Source organism: Pinus tabuliformis, chromosome 4_1 (genome assembly GCF_031772625.1).
Source record: "Pinus tabuliformis cultivar Carrire ecotype Pingquan chromosome 4_1, CPIR1, whole genome shotgun sequence".
Classification (NCBI taxonomy): Eukaryota; Viridiplantae; Streptophyta; class Pinopsida; order Pinales; family Pinaceae; genus Pinus; species Pinus tabuliformis.
In genome coordinates this window covers 768,746,367-768,764,001 of record NC_142303.1, presented here as the reverse complement: position 1 = coordinate 768,764,001, position 17,635 = coordinate 768,746,367, and the positions used below count along the sequence as shown (strand labels likewise).

The 17,635-nt window shown below is 40.3% G+C and overlaps 1 protein-coding gene across 1 annotated transcript; it reads left to right on the top strand.

The window, feature by feature from the left end:
* The first annotated feature begins 4,802 nt into the window (after positions 1 to 4,802).
* Positions 4,803 to 5,697, top strand: LOC149178414 (uncharacterized). The gene is made up of 2 exons (XM_089422082.1): positions 4,803 to 5,195; positions 5,330 to 5,697. The coding sequence occupies exons 1-2, from the start codon at positions 5,096 to 5,098 to the stop codon at positions 5,695 to 5,697; spliced, it is 468 nt and encodes a 155-aa protein (XP_089278208.1). The 5' UTR covers positions 4,803 to 5,095.
* Positions 5,698 to 17,635: the final 11,938 nt, after the last annotated feature.

Below are 17,635 nucleotides of genomic sequence, written 5' to 3'. Positions count from 1 at the left end.
TCGAAGTCTACTCAACGCAGCATTAAAGTAGTTAGGCTAAAAATGAGCGAGTGTTAAAATTGCATAGGTTTTATGCAGCCTATATTTAGTCTAACAGATAGGAGATACGCAACAAGAATAGAGTCATCATATGCAGAGCATAATTCTCCTGTTTCATATTGTTTTCGACTTTAACTAATAATCTAGAGTATATCAAGGAGGATAAAGGAAACTAACAGAGGGAAAAACATCTCTGATTCTAAGTATTAAAATCAGCAGGGGTCTAGAAGAGTATCCCAATCTTCAGGAGTAAAATCAATGAGCACCTCATCAAAAGATAAGGATATGGTTTAGATCCATATTTTAGGGAACTAATTCAGCACCTCAGGGGACACTGGGTAGCATGAGATCACTCCAATAATTTCCAGCAAATTTAATGAATGATTCGAGACCTATTTTTTGCAACAAATTTAATCTTTGTATGCTTAGATTTTTTTTATTTTTTATTTTTGTTATTGTAAGACAACATATTTTATTTTGTTACTATCGGCAAAAGATAATTTATTATTTTATTTTCTGGAAAAATGGGCCCTTTTAATTTGGCCTATTTATTCCAGTAATTTGTAATTCGCAATGGTTCAGACTTGAGGATCCTTTGAAGCACATTATATCATATTTTGTTTGAGATTATTAAAGCTTGACAAGATAGATCACGTAGTTTGTCATATCAGGTATTCATGTGATGTTTTTTTCTAATCTGTCCTTTTCTTTATGTAATTCTTTTCTTCTCAGTTATACCATTTCAATGTATGGTATTTTAATATTTGGATTATATTAAATGTTACGAGATTCACCTTTGTTTTTGGTGATTTGTTTCATAGATCAAAATATTTTCACTCGGTATTCTAAATATGTTCTTGGATTCATCATTCATGCCCAACTGTAGTTGACTATTTTCTTCCTTCAACTATCAGCTAGAATGACAATAATCTAAGAAAAATGCACATCAAGAAAACGCACATCTATATTGTCTCTGAGGTTTTCCTACATCCCAGCAAGTTCATGTTAGCTTGTTAGACTCCATTTCCCAATGAATGCTCCTCTCTACCCAAACAAACCTTTCAATACCCTCCAACTAAAGATCTAGCCATTGTTCTAAATTACATAACCAATGAATGAAGTGACACTAGGTGATTAATGTATTAGAGAGAGCCCTCTATAGATTGGAAGGGCTAACCTCTAATCTACAAGTTTGGTTTTAAGGTTACCTTGAATATCTCCTTTCATAGCCAGGACATTTTTGAGTGATAACATTTTGTCATTGTTTCTAGGGACCTGAAGTTTGATGTCAAATCGTCCGTAGGTAGAATGAAAAAGAATTAGTTCTGATCATTGATGATGATTAATGATCAGACACAAAGAAGTTGTACATATTTCACCTAGAAAATCCATTTCCAAACAATCCAAAGTTCATCGAAACTCCATTGTCTAAAGAATTTGAAGCTTGAACAATGTACTGGTGACTCCACTAGAATCAATGAAGGACTTAGATGCTGAAACTATTATCTGAAGGTATGAATTCTTGAATTTTTAGACCTTCCTGGTTCTCCTAATCTTCTATTAACAAATGAATATTTTTTAATGAATGGTCCTAAACTTAATGGACATGATCTAAGCCTAGACTTGAAAAATATCGCAAATTAATGTGAATATACTAATCTCTTTAGAATCAAGAAAGAAGATGTATTCCTTGGACTGTTTTATGATTCGTTCCAAGGAAAATGTAGAATTTGTGTTGAAAGTTTACCTGTTAAGTCCATCAGTTGTCTAACAAGTTTTAGGATTATCTTCTTGGAAACATGGATGGAGAAACTAGAGTTAGTGGTAGACTCTCCTTCCATTCAAGGTTTTAGAGAATAGAATGATACGTGTACAGATTATCAGGTGGATAACAATCTTCCTTCATTTTTGTCTTTTTTTTTAATTCATGGAAATGTAGCTCAGAAGCTAAGATTCAGTCTTTGGATGAATTTTCCAAAGACATTGAGAAAAAGCTTCAGGGTTTTAAAGATTAAGAAATACCCCAAACTTGTGAAGTTTCAGGATTTCAGGGTTTCCCTTTTGAAGTTTCATTTCAGCAGAGTCGAAAATACATTTTGTTGCATTTTAGTATTGAAAATGGGTATGATTTTTGATAATTCACAGTGTAATCAATGGTTTGGCATAGAGAGCACATGTGAACTCTTCAACCACAACAACCAAATTGTAGAATACAGTGAGGATCAACAAACATATCATTTCTTTATTGATCCCATAGCTAACGACATGCAGGGTTTTTTCAACTTGAATTTTCATAAAAAAAAATTCCTATGAAAACAAAATGCATCATGAGTTTCCTTTGCCACTACACTGTTCAGTTTTGATTTTGGTGAAACACCATAAAAAAATCCATTGTGTTTGCACAACTACTGTACTGGTTGCATTTTGTATCATCTAATAAAGAATTCTTTCAGCAAGTTAGTGTAGGATGAGTGTGAAATAAGCGTTTTGTACAAGCGTTTATTTTCAGCCTAAAATTTTAGATACAATTCTCAGCCAATTTGTAGCATGTACAAGTTGGGTTTTCAATTTGGTTCAATTGCATAATAGGTTGGTTCCAAAGTCAGGTTGCAAGTTTCATTTTGAGGTTGAGAGTAGCCCAATTGTCCAGGCACTTGGTCTACAAGTTTTTTTCCTGTCTTGCATAGAGGACGACATCCCCATTGGGCCGAGTTGTTAGCATTATATAAATTTTATGTAAGCTCATGGGAACTACCAAATTATTTCATAGCACTTGGAGCTTTGGCCATTTCCTAGTGCTTAAAACCATTTGTTCATGCCAATTTTTCCAATCGTAATTAAATATAATTTGGGACAAAAATATACAAATTTTCCAAATAAAAAATAGAATTGTTTTCTAAAGCCAATTTGGCTCTCGGGTTTACGCAGGGGTTAGATTATTTCTTTCATTTAATGATGATTAATCCTCCAGTGCCTACATGAGTGCTGGATAATCATTTTCTAGTGCCTGCAGGATTGCTAAAAACTGATGTAGCCGAAATATTTGTGTGAGTTTGAGTCTTGCAACTTTGAGAAACATTATTATAAAAGTAAAAGGTGGTCAATAAAGCAAGGTTTAATTTATTAAACATTAAAACTTCTCATAGCAAAAATTTTTGAGTTTCATGTGGAAGAGTGAAATGTAAGTGAATGTGTTGAAATGGTGGTAACTATCTACGTTTTAGTAGTCTAGATCTGAGAACCCCCATCCACCCATTCGTTAAGAGCCTTGTTTGACGGAGAATTGCGTGGAAACTACCCATAATTGCCAAAGTGCTGAATAACTGTGTTTGTGGTGAGATTTGCAGGGTTTGTGTTAATAAATTACCATACCACACATCGGGTTACAGTAGATGTTTCTATCACTTCCAAATGTTATTAGAAGTTGCTCAAAGGTTGTTGAGAGTAGTCAGTCTAAAGACTCTTGCACCCAACAGATCGAGTCGCGTTAAATATTTTGTCTAATTGTAATTCTCTGTAGGTTCCCTATCGATAATTTGAACTACATATAAAATGATGAGAAGGGGTTTCAGGGTTTTGGTAATCTCCAACACGTCCAATCTTGACTACAATATTGGACAATTGCGCAGAAGCTGATGTGTACTTTTTGATCTATTTTATAGTTCCTCTGCGTGAGAGGTTTCAACGCCCAAACATCACAATCTAGGGATATCTATGCTATACCTTCGAGCCGGATTAACCCACCATTTAGTTTTCCATGATTTGATTCAGAGATAATTCCCATAAAAGATATCTTCACTATCAGAGCCAAGGGTTTAAGTTTCTCTAACGCACCAAAGCAAGTTGGTGAGAAGATGGTCTCAAATTCTAATGTTTTATTTGCAGGGGTATTTCCATAAGAATTTACCAGCGCAGAGGATAGAATTGTGATTTTATAGAAATTGAAATGAGTTGAATGAATTAACAAACGGGGAAGATCTATGTTTAATTGCAGTAGCTATGCAATCTTCCCAATGAAGGAGCACAGGAACTAGTAATTGCTAAGATCTCATGTTAAAGATTCTGTACATACTCTATTACAAACAACCAGTGAAACTTGATATTTATTTTAGAAGCAATTGACAGGGAACGAATGGGATCAATATTGCAAAAATATGAAAGGCTTGATGTTCTTGAAGGCGTTTTGTGGTGTTTTGAAAAAGGATAATTGTCCATGAAGGTACTTGAAATTTTGGTTGTCAAACCTATTGCTAACTGGCCATTATCTTCTATGGAGTCAAATAACCAGCATCGAACATAGTTTGATGTTGAGATAGGGTATCCATAGTCAGATAAACATAGGCAGACTGCAAGTCTACTCCGTGCACAATTGAATTAGACAGAATCAAAACAAGGAAGTGTTAAAATTGCATAAGTTTTCTGCAGCCTATTGTTAGTCTCATAGATAGGGTATATGCAAAAAGAATAGAGTCATCATATGCAAAGCATAATTTTTGCTATTGCATCCTGTTCTCTACTTCAATTGCGTTTTGTTTGGGAATACATAATCGCGAGTATATCAAGGAGGATAAAGGTAGCTAATAAATGGCAAAACATAATTGATTTTTAACATTAAAATGTGTTGAGTACTGGAAGAGATCCCAATCTTCAGGAGTGATGGGGACCCAGCCCACGTGTCCCACACTCCCAAGTCCTATGTGGACCTGCACTATTATTTGGTTAATGAATATGGTTTGATTGTGATTTTATGAAGTAGGTGATTATTAATCAACCTACGGTACTACTCTGCCTCTCCACGCTACACCTGTCCGTCTCGGGATCTGTCAAACCCTAACTCTATTCTTTGCCCTTTTCCTCGGCCAGTTCGCGCTCATTTGGTCATTTTCACTGTGTTGTTTTGCTCTCTGTGGCTCTCTCTGGTGTTCGGCACTGTATCTGGGGTTTGTTCAGGTGTTCGGCTCCGCCTCGGTGGTGTACTCAGGGGTTCAACTCCGTCTCTGGTTCCAGTCCAACATTCGGCTCCGTTTGTCCAGGTGAGGGTTTTGTTCTGTGCTATATGTTCTTGCTCTCGGCTCGAATTACTGCTAACCCCTCACAGCTCCTCTGTGGTCAGGTTGTCCCTGTGCTTCTGCGACTTATGGGTCTGGTTACAACAGGTATGGCTTCACCCCGTCGGCCATACACGGGTCTCTACTCTCTGTTTCTCCTATACGATTTCACTGAACTGCTTCTGTTGCGTGATCTTGGATATGACCATGACCCTAACGGTATTCTGTTGTGGTGGTTGCAGGTGACCGGTCCCGTGGCCTTGCAGGAACTTCGACTGTCTATCCTCCGGGTAGCTCTGTTCTTAACCTACCCTCTTCTGTGGCTCTTAGCCTTCACTGTATTTGTTTGCTATGGTGGTCTGTAATTGATAACGAGTCAGGCCTGCGTAATGTATCAACCCGCATCTGCAATTTAGAGGGTTTCTGTGGTTGCTTTCGTTTAATGACTCGGTCCTTTGTACATTCGTTGTTCGGTCAATCTGTAGCAGTGGGTAGGAAGGTTTCTGGGTATTCGTTTACTTGGCCGTTGGTAATTTTATACCCTGCAATATGTTTACACAGTATATGTAATAACTTTGGAACTCGGTGCTGTTGCTTACCAGTGGTTTGAGTGTTGAAAATATAATTTCAACTCCGATCGCCGATATCGCATCGGCAAAATGAAGTGAAGGAATTATAAAGGAGCCTTTGTGTTTGCGATAAGCGATCGCCGATATCGCATCGGCAAAGTCGAAGTGAAGGGCCGATATCGCATCGGCAAAGTTGAAGCATAGGAGGCAGGCAGTGGCAGCGATAAGAAACATCGCCAATGAGCGATCGCCGATATCGCATCGGCACTTCGCTATCGGCAATGTCATAGGGTCGGGATCCTTAACATGAGTAAAGGTGTGATGCGATCCGATCGCATATCGGAGATCGCAACATATGTGTGTGCCCCAATTTTGTGTTCCGATTAAATGGATTTTGCGATGCGATCTAATTAAAGTCAAAGGGTGAAGTATGGGCCAGCATTAAATGAATTTTACGTGAAGTAAAAGTTTTTATACTTACCGCCAGTAAATGTCAGTAAAACAGTAAATGCTATTTACTGTGGGTTGGTAAGTCTTGATGAAGTTTTTAATTTTGTTTCAGCGCGAGTATGGGCACAAGTAAAGGCTGATAAAAACATTTAATTTTATTGTTTTTTATTTTTACGGAAGCATGGCAAGTGAAAACGTATGTAAGTCCTTTTGTTTTATTGCCATGAATATATATGTAATGTTTTCTTGTGTGTGCATCGTAAGGTAGAAGAGGTATGGTAATGCACAGCAGTGCGATGTAATGAAATTGAAGAGTGAGGCACAGCAGTGCGATGTATTGTAACCCACACAGCAGTGTGTAAAAAGATAGAACCAGGGTGATGTAATTTCAGGTGTGTGGAAAAACCATGTGTAGTTTTGCACAGCAGTGCATAAAGGAAATGGTGGAGCGAGTTATTGTAACTCTGTAAGTTTTGTTTTACAGCAGTAAGCTCATGTAAACCTTTTGTTACAGCAGTAAGTTGTTTTTCACAGCAGTGAATATGAAAATGGTTTTACAGTGGTAAATCCCTCTCAGTAAAAGAGGATGAAGTTTGTATCGTTTTTTTTTAATGAATAGAAATCTCTTATGGTGAAATACTCTGTCTCTGAGTGAAATTTTTTTTAAAGTCTTCTGTGCATAAAAGATCCTGGAGCAAAGTAGAAACAGAGCATTGCCTCTGTGTGTTTGTTTGAATCTTGGTTTTTGGTATTTTCCCCATTTAAAGAAAAATACCCAACAGTGGTATCAGAGCTAGTCCAGGCTCTTTGATGGTGACAGAGCAGGTTCATGCTCTTTGAAGACTCAAAGAAGCTGAAGGAAGGTGTGGTTGCAGCAGAGAAAGCTTCTCCAGCAGTGTGAAGTTTCAGCCAAAGGGATTCAGGTATTTCTCAAGTTTCTGAGTTATTATTAAAGACAGTCAGTTGTTTTAAAAAAAAACACAGTCAAGTATTAGAAGCTCAGATAAGAATGGCAAGGTCAAAGAAGAAAGCCTCCAAGCCTGTTAAAAATGTGTCTCCCCCCTCTACTAAACTAGAAGGCAATCCATTAGAATACATTTTATTTCAAACCCCAAAGTTTGATGGAAACTTTGATGTATGGGAAATAATGATGAGGGCTTTCCTAATGTCTGAGGGGATTGAAGTCTGGGAGTCAGTGATTGATGACAGCAAGATGGATGAAGAATCCATGGAGTATGATGCACAAGCAGTAAAACTAATCTTGGATGGACTCCCTGATTCTGTGAAGAGGAATCTAGGAAAATATACATCAGCAAAGGATATATGGGATAGACTGCATGACCTTCATGCAAAGGGAGCACTGACCATGACAATGAGTCAAGAAGAACCCATCATAGAAGCTGAGAATGAAAAGCTTGACCTCATCAAGCTTCAAGTAAAAGAAAGGGATGAAGAGCTTGCCAAGCTCAAGAAGGAGCTTGATCAATGCAAGAGGAAGCATCATGAAGAAGTCATGTCTATGACAAATCAGCTAAATAGTGCAAAGAAGCAGGCAGATGCCTTGACAAGTCAACTTGAACAAAGGCACATGAGGGTGAACAAACTTGTAGAAGAGATTGGACAGTACAAGGTAGAGGTCTCCTCCCTTAAGTCTGATCTACAAGAAGCCAAGAAGCAGGCACAAGGAGCTGAGAAGAAAATGAAGAGCAGTCAGGCAAAAGATGAAGAAATATCCAAAATGAAGACAGATATTATCTCCTTCAAAATAGTAGCAGCTGAAGCTACTCGTAGCAAGGAAGAAACTGAGGGACAACTAGCAAAGAAAAATAATGAATGTGAAAGATTGGAAGAAGAGATTGTCCTCCTCAGGAAGAAGGTTGAAGGGATGAACAAGATCATGAAGAGCTCTCAAGCTTTGGATGACATGCTCAGCTATCATAGATCTCCATTTGATAAATCAGGACTTGGGTATGTAGGTGAACCCTCAAACAAGGATGAGGATGCTTTAAGCAAAGGAGATGTGAAGAAGCCAGAAAGAGATGATGATGCTCCTAGTTCCAGCAAAGGCAAGGAGAAAAATGAAGGCTGCAATAAAAGAGATCCTGCTCCAAGTAGGAAACCAGCTCCAAGAAGAAATGTAGTTGATGTCAAGAAGGCAAGATGCAATGGTCATCAACAAAGGATCTCAAGGCAACAAAGCTTCAGAAGTACATCAAGGAAACCTCCATCTCCTAGGTACCAAAGTTCATTTTATGGTTATTGTTATGCTTGCTCAAACTTTGGTCACATGGCAAAAGAATGTAGAACATTTCATAAAGATAAATGTTGTGGTCTCCGAAAACCTCCAAGAGAAAATTTTAGAAGAAATCATGAATCTTTATTCATGAAGAATGTTGAATGTTTCAAGTGTCATAACATCGGGCATATGGCACGAGACTGTAACTTGACATGGGCTTCTATGCAAGCTAGACCCATGCAAAAGAAGAAAGTTACACAAGTATGGAGAAGGAAGGAAAGACAATCTGAAAACCCCTTGAACTCCCCAGTGGATCTAAATTTATTCTGAGAAAACTTGCCAAAAGAAGACAAGCATACATTAAAGGGGAGCTTGTAATTTTTGTTGCTGGACTGTATTAACAGTCATTTTTTGATGGAGGATGTATTGCAGCGCAGCAGTTGCAAATGAAATCTTTGTTAATCCCTCTGAAAGGTAATATGCAGCAGTGATGAAATCAGCAATGTATTTGCTTTGTTTTTATGCAATATGCACAGAAATGCATAAAGAAGAAAAGATGGCAGCGCTGAAATGTAAAGAGCAGCAGCGAGATAAGAGAAAAATGCAAAGCACGGAGACCCTCACAGCAGTGGGAAGACAGAACATAAAACAGCAGTTTGAAATTTGTTTATGGAGCACATGGATTAGAATGAACAGCAGTTTGAATTTTTTTTGTGGTGCACATGCATTGAAATGCATAGCAATGGAAGGTAGTTTCCTTTTATGTAGTATGAGAGAATACACTCACAGCAGAGTGAGTATAATGCACAGCAGATGAAATGTTTTGTATTGGGGATGAAAATGCAAAGCAGTGAGAAGAAAATGAGAAGGCAAAACGCAGCAGAGCGTAAATGCCCAATGGCTGAGAATGCAATGAAATTTCTCACACAGCAGTAAAAAAAATGTAACGTTTTTCTTCATATGCAATGCAGCATGCAAAGAAATGCATAAAAAAAACAAGGACAACAGATTTTTAATGCACATGGATGAATGAGAATGTGTATGGCAGCAGAAAGCCAAAGGAATTGCACAGTAGTGCATTGTGTAAAAAAAATGAAGATTAAGATTGAGTGAAGCAAGGGTGGATGAGAAAAGGCAGCAGCCTGTGTTATTTTTTTTGTGGAGAATGAAGTGCCAAGAGTATGGGCACACAGCAGTATGATAACAGCAGTATGATAAAAAAAATTGCAGCAGCAAGAAGTTATGAACAGCAGCATGATGGCAAGAAGGAGAAGCACACAGCAATGCAAATAAAAAAAATGCAGCAGCAAGAAGTTTTGAACAACAGCACATGCAAAAGAAATTTTCCTTACAGCAGTAAAGGTAAATGTAATGAATTGAATTGAAATGCAATATATGCAACAGCAGTGAGTGTAAGAAATGTTCACACACAGCAGTGTAAATTTGTAAGGTGGGACAGAGTAATTGTTCCAGAAAAGACAGAGTATTTTGTCTTTGAAGAATGCACAACAATGCAGAGTTTGCAAAGAAATGTAAGAGAAGTGCAGCAACACAACAGCAAGTGTAGACACAGCAGTGTGGGGTAGACACAGTAAAGAAGATGGCACAACAGTGCAGCAGAGAAGATGCAGCAGCATAAAAGAACATCGTAATGAGTTTGCACACACAGCAGTGCAATGTTTGTTTTGGAACTGCATTTGAAGCAGTCATTTGGTGAATCCCTCTGTCAAGAGGAAGGTGCTCTTCAGCACATTGTTATGGTGAATCCCTCTGTCAAGAGGAAGGTGCTCTTCAGCACATTGTTATGGTGAATCCCTCTGTCATGAGGAAGGTGCTCTTAAGCACAGTTTCAGGTGAATCCCTCTATTAAGAGGAAGACAACTTTGTTTGTTTATGAACTGCAGCAGAAGCAGTTGGTGAATCCCTCTATGTGAGGAAGATATTCTTGTAACAGCAGTTAGTGAATCCCTCCAAGTGAGGAAGGGTTTGGGTATGATTGAATGCCCGACAGTTGAAATTAAAGGGGAGTGTTGAAAATATAATTTCAACTCCGATCGCCGATATCGCATCGGCAAAATGAAGTGAAGGAATTATAAAGGAGCCTTTGTGTTTGCGATAAGCGATCGCCGATATCGCATCGGCAAAGTCGAAGTGAAGGGCCGATATCGCATCGGCAAAGTTGAAGCATAGGAGGCAGGCAGTGGCAGCGATAAGAAACATCGCCGATGAGCGATCGCCGATATCGCATCGGCACTTCGCTATCGGCAATGTCATAGGGTCGGGATCCTTAACATGAGTAAAGGTGTGATGCGATCCGATCGCATATCGGAGATCGCAACATATGTGTGTGCCCCAATTTTGTGTTCCGATTAAATGGATTTTGCGATGCGATCTAATTAAAGTCAAAGGGTGAAGTATGGGCCAGCATTAAATGAATTTTACGTGAAGTAAAAGTTTTTATACTTACCGCCAGTAAATGTCAGTAAAACAGTAAATGCTATTTACTGTGGGTTGGTAAGTCTTGATGAAGTTTTTAATTTTGTTTCAGCGCGAGTATGGGCACAAGTAAAGGCTGATAAAAACATTTAATTTTATTGTTTTTTATTTTTACGGAAGCATGGCAAGTGAAAACGTATGTAAGTCCTTTTGTTTTATTGCCATGAATATATATGTAATGTTTTCTTGTGTGTGCATCGTAAGGTAGAAGAGGTATGGTAATGCACAGCAGTGCGATGTAATGAAATTGAAGAGTGAGGCACAGCAGTGCGATGTATTGTAACCCACACAGCAGTGTGTAAAAAGATAGAACCAGGGTGATGTAATTTCAGGTGTGTGGAAAAACCATGTGTAGTTTTGCACAGCAGTGCATAAAGGAAATGGTGGAGCAAGTTATTGTAACTCTGTAAGTTTTGTTTTACAGCAGTAAGCTCATGTAAACCTTTGTTACAGCAGTAAGTTGTTTTTCACAACAGTGAATATGAAAATGGTTTTACAGTGGTAAATCCCTCTCAGTAAAAGAGGATGAAGTTTGTATCGTTTTTTTTTAATGAATAGAAATCTCTTATGGTGAAATACTCTGTCTCTGAGTGAAATTTTTTTTAAAGTCTTCTGTGCATAAAAGATCCTGGAGCAAAGTAAAAACAGAGCATTGCCTCTGTGTGTTTGTTTGAATCTTGGTTTTTGGTATTTTCCCCATTTAAAGAAAAATACCCAACATTGAGGACCGTTGTTTCTTGCTTTGTTTGCTTGACTCTATTCGTTTTCCACTTGATCTCGGCCTCGGCTAGTCGTGAAACGTTTGGAGCTGGATTGCTCTGTTACTGTGTCGACCTGCAATGTATTTACATGAACAGAAGTATATGTATATGTATGTTTGCCTCTCGGAGTAACGAGACTTGGTTGCTATAGCTACTTGCAATATGTGGACTAAACAGAAATGTATATGGATGTATATGCGTGGGTTCGTGAAACTCTGTCACGGTTCTTGTTTGTATTTAATGGAATGAACAGGATTTACTATGCATGCATATTCTATCTTAGAGAACATAAATTTCACAATCTGGAAATTTAATTGTGCACTGAACAATATATGAAGGACAAAATGAAATGTAATTCTGCTATTACTCTTTTCAATGTTACACTCCAGAACCCCTCTGGTTTATCTTCGCTGTCTTTTTATACAATAGCTCAGCAGTTAGACAACTGTTTGTTAGTTCCATATTACAGTTTCTTGACAGTTACTTCCAGTTACGTGACTTGGCTATTTGTTAGTTTGCCTGTTTCTTCTGTCCCGTAAGGGTTTAATGCTTACATTGATTTATGGACATTTTACCTAATTTCTTAACAACTCTAGTTTAAGACCTATAACTACAGGCCCTTAACAACTCTAGTTAGGACCTGTTATTACAATTAAAACAGAACAAGTTAAAAAGGAAATTTAAGCTAATAAACTAAATGCTGTAGTTGACCTTTGAAGAACAAAATAAAATAAAAAAAAAACTCTGACAGTCTTGCTGTCCATTTGTCGAAATATTCACTTCTCCTAATCTTCTTCAGAAACTTTGTCTGCCCCTTCTCGGTCTGCGCCCTGTCGACCAGATGCTCCTGCATCAGGCTGCCGGGGTAAAAGAGAAATCTCATGGCTCCGTTCCATGAGTTCTTCCACCGAGTAGCCTGCCTTCCGAATCTGTATCTCGTCAAGCCAGGAACTGTCCTCCATTGGACGGTCCTTCCATTTAACGAGATAACGCAGATACTCTTTTCTGCGTGTCTTCTTGGCCACCTGTGTGCTGATGATTCCTTCTATCTCATGGGTCTTGACCGATGGTAACTGTTTCTTCCAAAGACTGTCCTCGAACTGGGTGTCCCGTTGTGGCTGTACCACTCGTTCATCTTCTGCCTGGGCATGATATGGAAACAGGTCTGCCACGTTGAATATGGGTGATATGCCTATATCAGGTGGCAGCTGAATTTCATACGCATTTGCTGAGAATTTTCGCAGAATTTTGCATGGGCCGATTTTTTTGAGCTTCAATTTGTTATACGTACCCTTAGGAAACCGTTCCCGGCGCAAATGTGCAAGGACTTCGTCCCCAATCTCAAAGTTTACCTCTCGTCGTCTTGTGTCTGCATGTTGTTTATATTTCTGCGTGCTGTCCTGTAATCTTGACTTGACCTTTTCATGCAACTCACTCATCGCTTCTGCAAAATCTTCTCCGTCTGCGCTTCTCTTTTCTAGCTGTCCCAAATCTCGTAATTCATGTACTCCTCGCGGATGCATACCATACAAGATTCGAAATGGGCTAAGACCGGTGCTCCTATTTGGCGAATCGTTATAAGCGAATTCTGCCTGGGCAAGAGCTGGGTCCCACAATCGCGAGTTCTCTCCCGTCAAGCTGCGTAATAAGTTGCCCAAACTCCTGTTTACCACCTCTGTCTGTCCGTCAGTCTGCGGATGATACGCAGAGCTGAAATTTAATTGTGTGCCCAGCTTTTTCCACAGGGTGCGCCAAAAATGTCCTGTAAATTTCACATCCCTGTCTGAGACGATAGTTTTTGGTAAGCCATGTAGTCGAACTACTTCCGTAAAAAAAAGATGTGCCACGTTCGTGGCGTCACTTGTCTTCCGGCAAGGGATGAAATGAGCCATCTTTGAGAACCTATCCACCACCACCATCACTGAATCATACCCCCGCTGCGTTCTAGGCAATCCTAGGACAAAATCAATGCTGACTGAATCCCACGGCCTGCTTGGAACAGGTAGGGGTGTGTACAGCCCCGTGTTCTGGCTGTGTCCTTTCGCCAGTTGGCAGATTTTACACCTAGTTATATACCTCTGTACGTCTCGATTCATCCTTGGCCAGTAATAAAAATGCCCAAGCTGCTCCACTGTCTTATTGACGCAAAAATGTCCCGCTAGTCCGCCACTGTGTTTCTCTCTCACCAGATTTTCCCTCATCGAACAATCTGGAATACACAGCTGTCCCCCTCGAAACAACAATCCTTCCTGAAGATTGTAATCTAGCCATGGGCTTGTATTCCTCAATACGGGATTCTGGCATGCTTCAAAAGCTTCTTTGAAATCCGCGTCCATTTGGTATAAGTCCTTCAAATACTCAAATCCCATCACCTGTATGCCACTTTCTTGTAAGAGCAGGGCTCTTCTGCTTAAAGCGTCTGCCACTTTGTTGGCTTGCCCACTTATGTGTTTCAACAAAAAAGTGAAACTTTGCAGGTACTCCACCCACTTGGCATGTTTATGGTTCAGTTTGTGCTGCTGAGTTATGTACTGCAATGCAGAATTATCAGAGAACAAAACGAACTCATTTCCCAGTAAGTAGTGCCTCCAATGTTTCAAGGCTTGAACCACTGCATAAAATTCTTTATCATATGACGAGTATTTCTGCCGACTTTCATTCAGCTTCTCACTAAAGAATGCTACTGGTCTGTCCTCTTGACTGAGTACAGCGCCAATAGCTGTCCCGCTGGCATCACATCGAACCTGAAAAGGTTTGCTGAAATCGGGCAGTCTCAAGATTGGCCTTTCTGTTATTTTACGCTTCAGGAGTTGGAAACTGTTCTCTGCCGCCTTAGTCCAGCAAAAAGGTTGGCTGGCCTTCTTGATGGTTTCTAACATGGGTGCGCAGATTTCAGTAAAGTTCCTGATAAACTTCCGATAAAAACTTGCTAAACCGTGAAAACTACGTACCTCGAATAAACTCTTAGGTGACGGCCAACTCATGATCACTTCAATCTTCTCTGGGTCCATCTTCAACTCATTCTCTGCTACTACAAATCCCAGATAAATCAACTCCTTCTGCAAGAAAGTGCATTTTTTTAAATTTATCAGCAGTTTGTTCTGCTGCAGCTTCTCGAATACCCTTCGGATATGCTGAAGGTGTTCTCCTTTCGTTCTGCTGAAAATTAAAATATCATCCAGATAGACTATTACAAACTTTCCAATAAACTCCTTTAACATCTCGTTCATTAATCTCATAAAAGTGCTTGGAGCATTACTCAATCCAAATGGCATGACCAGCCATTCGTACAGTCCTTCGTTGGTCTTGAAGGCTGTCTTCCACTCATCTCCCTCTCTAATCCTGATCTGATGGTACCCACTTTTCAGATCTATCTTAGTAAAATATGCTGCCCCACTAAGACAGTCCATCATATCATCCATTCTAGGCAAGGGAAACCTGTATCGAATGGTGATCTTGTTTATAGCCCGCGAATCTGTGCACATTCGCCATTCTCCACCTTTCTTGGGTGCAAGGACTGTAGGTACCGCACAGGGGCTTAAACTCTCTCTGATCAGTCCTTTATCTAACAATTCCTGCACTTGTTTGCGTACTTCCTCATTGTCCTTGGGACTCATTCTGTACGCTGCCTTGTTCGGTAAACTTGATCCTGGTATAAAATCAATATGGTGGCTGATGCTCCTCTTGGGAGGCAACTTATCAGGTAATTCCTCAGCCGCAATATCTTGAAATTCTTCTAACAGCTCTTGGATCTCCTTGGGCAATTCTGATCTCTCCACGCTCAGTAACACTGGCTTCATCCTTCTCACTACTGCAAAATTAATCTCATTTTCTTCAATCTGCTTTATGTACTGTTTTCCTCCAAGCAGTAGCGCTTTTGTCCCGCTTGATTCTGCTATATCTTCCTCCTTGATGGGTACAAGTGTATGTTTGACCCCATCCTTCGTAAATTTATAACAATTTGTTTTTCCATCGTGCGTCACCTTCCTGTCATACTGCCATGGTCTTCCGAGCAGTATGTGGCACACGTCCATTGGCATGATATCACAGACCACTGTATCGTGGTACTTGCCAATGCGGAACTCCACCTCACATTGTTCATCGACCAACAACTGGTGGCCTTTCTGCAGCCACGACACCTTGTAAGGTGTGGGGTGCTTCAGCCGCTTCAACCCCAGCTTTTCCACCATCTCTGTGGCAACCAAGTTATCTGTACTCCCGCTGTCTATGATGACCTTACAGCACTTTCCATGCGATTTACAGACTGTCCGGAACAGTGCTTTCCGCTGTGTTGTTTCAGCCACTTCCTTGGTTGGCTTTAACAATACTTTGTTCAAAATCAAAGCTTCCCCCGTCTCCGCCATGTCTTCCACTTCCCGGGGTTGTGCTTCAGCTTCTTCAGGCTGTGCCATCAGCGTTCCCCTCTGACCGGCCTGTTCAACTTCTGGACACTCAAAGGCTCTGTGCCCCCATTTGTGGCACCTGTAGCACTGGACATTAGCCCCTCTTCCGCGGCCATTCCCTCGTCCTCTTTGGTATGACCGACCTCCTCTGGTGCTATCTCCTTTTTCGGCTGTCCCTGAAGTTTTTGAACTGCTGCCTTCTTCGCTGTTCGCAGCACTCTTGCCTCTCCCATAGGACTGTCCCCGTGCTCTGCTACTTCCTCTCCCTCTTCTGCTGTTTTGTTTTCTGTTAATCTTTTCCTCAGCCTTTACAGCGCTCTGAAAGGCTTCTTCAATATTCCGGGGAGAAAGAATACTGATTTCATCTAATATCTCCATCCTCAATCCATTTACGTACCTTGCTGTCTTTTCTGGGTTATCATCAGTATAACCAGCACGTAAATTTACTCTGTAAAATTCTTCTGTATACTCCCTAACTGTCATTCCTTTTTTCCTTAAACTCTGCACTCGCCGATATAATTCCACCTGGTAATCTTTTGGCAGAAATCTGCCTTTCAACTTCGCTATCATTCTGGACCATAGTCGTATCGGCGACTTGTTCATTTTCTTTCTGTCTGCTTGGACACTGTCCCACCATAGTAGTGCGTGTCCCTTCAGCTTAGTGGCAGCGAACTTAACCCTTTTATCCTCACCGATTTCTTCATTTTCAAAATATTTGTCCAGTTCGCTTATCAAGTCCAATAGGACTTCCGCAGACAGACTGCCATCATAATTAGAGATTTCTGTTTTTGGTTTGCTGCTGGCCATTAAAACCTGTCGCAGCAATCTCAATTCTGGAGCTTCTTCATCAGACCCTTCTGCAGCAGTCATCACCTCCTCTTCACTGGTGTCTCCCAGTTCGGGGTCTCTTCGTCTACCCGCTTCTACTGCTTCCAAGCGAGCTGTAAGAACTCTAATTTGTTCCCGCAATCCTTCATCTGCTCCTCTACGTGCACCTCTTCCACGTCCTCGTCTTGGCACTTGTCCTTCTGCCATCTTCTTCTAAATAAAGAAAACTGCTCTGATACCAATTGATGGGGACCCAGCCCACGTGTCCCACACTTCCAAGTCCTATGTGGACCTGCACTATTATTTGGTTAATGAATATGGTTTGATTGCGATTTTATGAAGTAGGTGATATTTAATCAACCTACGGTACTACTCTACCTCTCCACGCTACACCTGTCCGTCTCGGGATTTGTCAAACCCTAACTCTATTCTTTGCCCTTTTCCTCGGCTAGTTCGCGCTCATTTGGTCATTTTCACTGTATGGTTTTTCTCTCTGTGGCTCTTCTCTGGTATTCGGCACTGCATCTGGGGTTTGTTCAGGTGTTCGGCTCCGTCTCGGTGGTATACTCAGGGATTCAACTCCGTCTCTGGTTCCAATCCAACATTCAGCTCCGTTTGTTCAGGTGAGGGTTTTGTTCTGTGCTATATGTTCTTGCTCTCGGCTCGAATTACTGCTAACCCTTCACAGCTCCTCTGTGGTCAGGTTGTCCCTGTGCTTCTGCGACTTATGGGTCTGGTTACAACAGGTATGGCTTCACCCCGTCGGCCATACACGGGTCTCTACTCTCTGTTTCTTCTATATGAT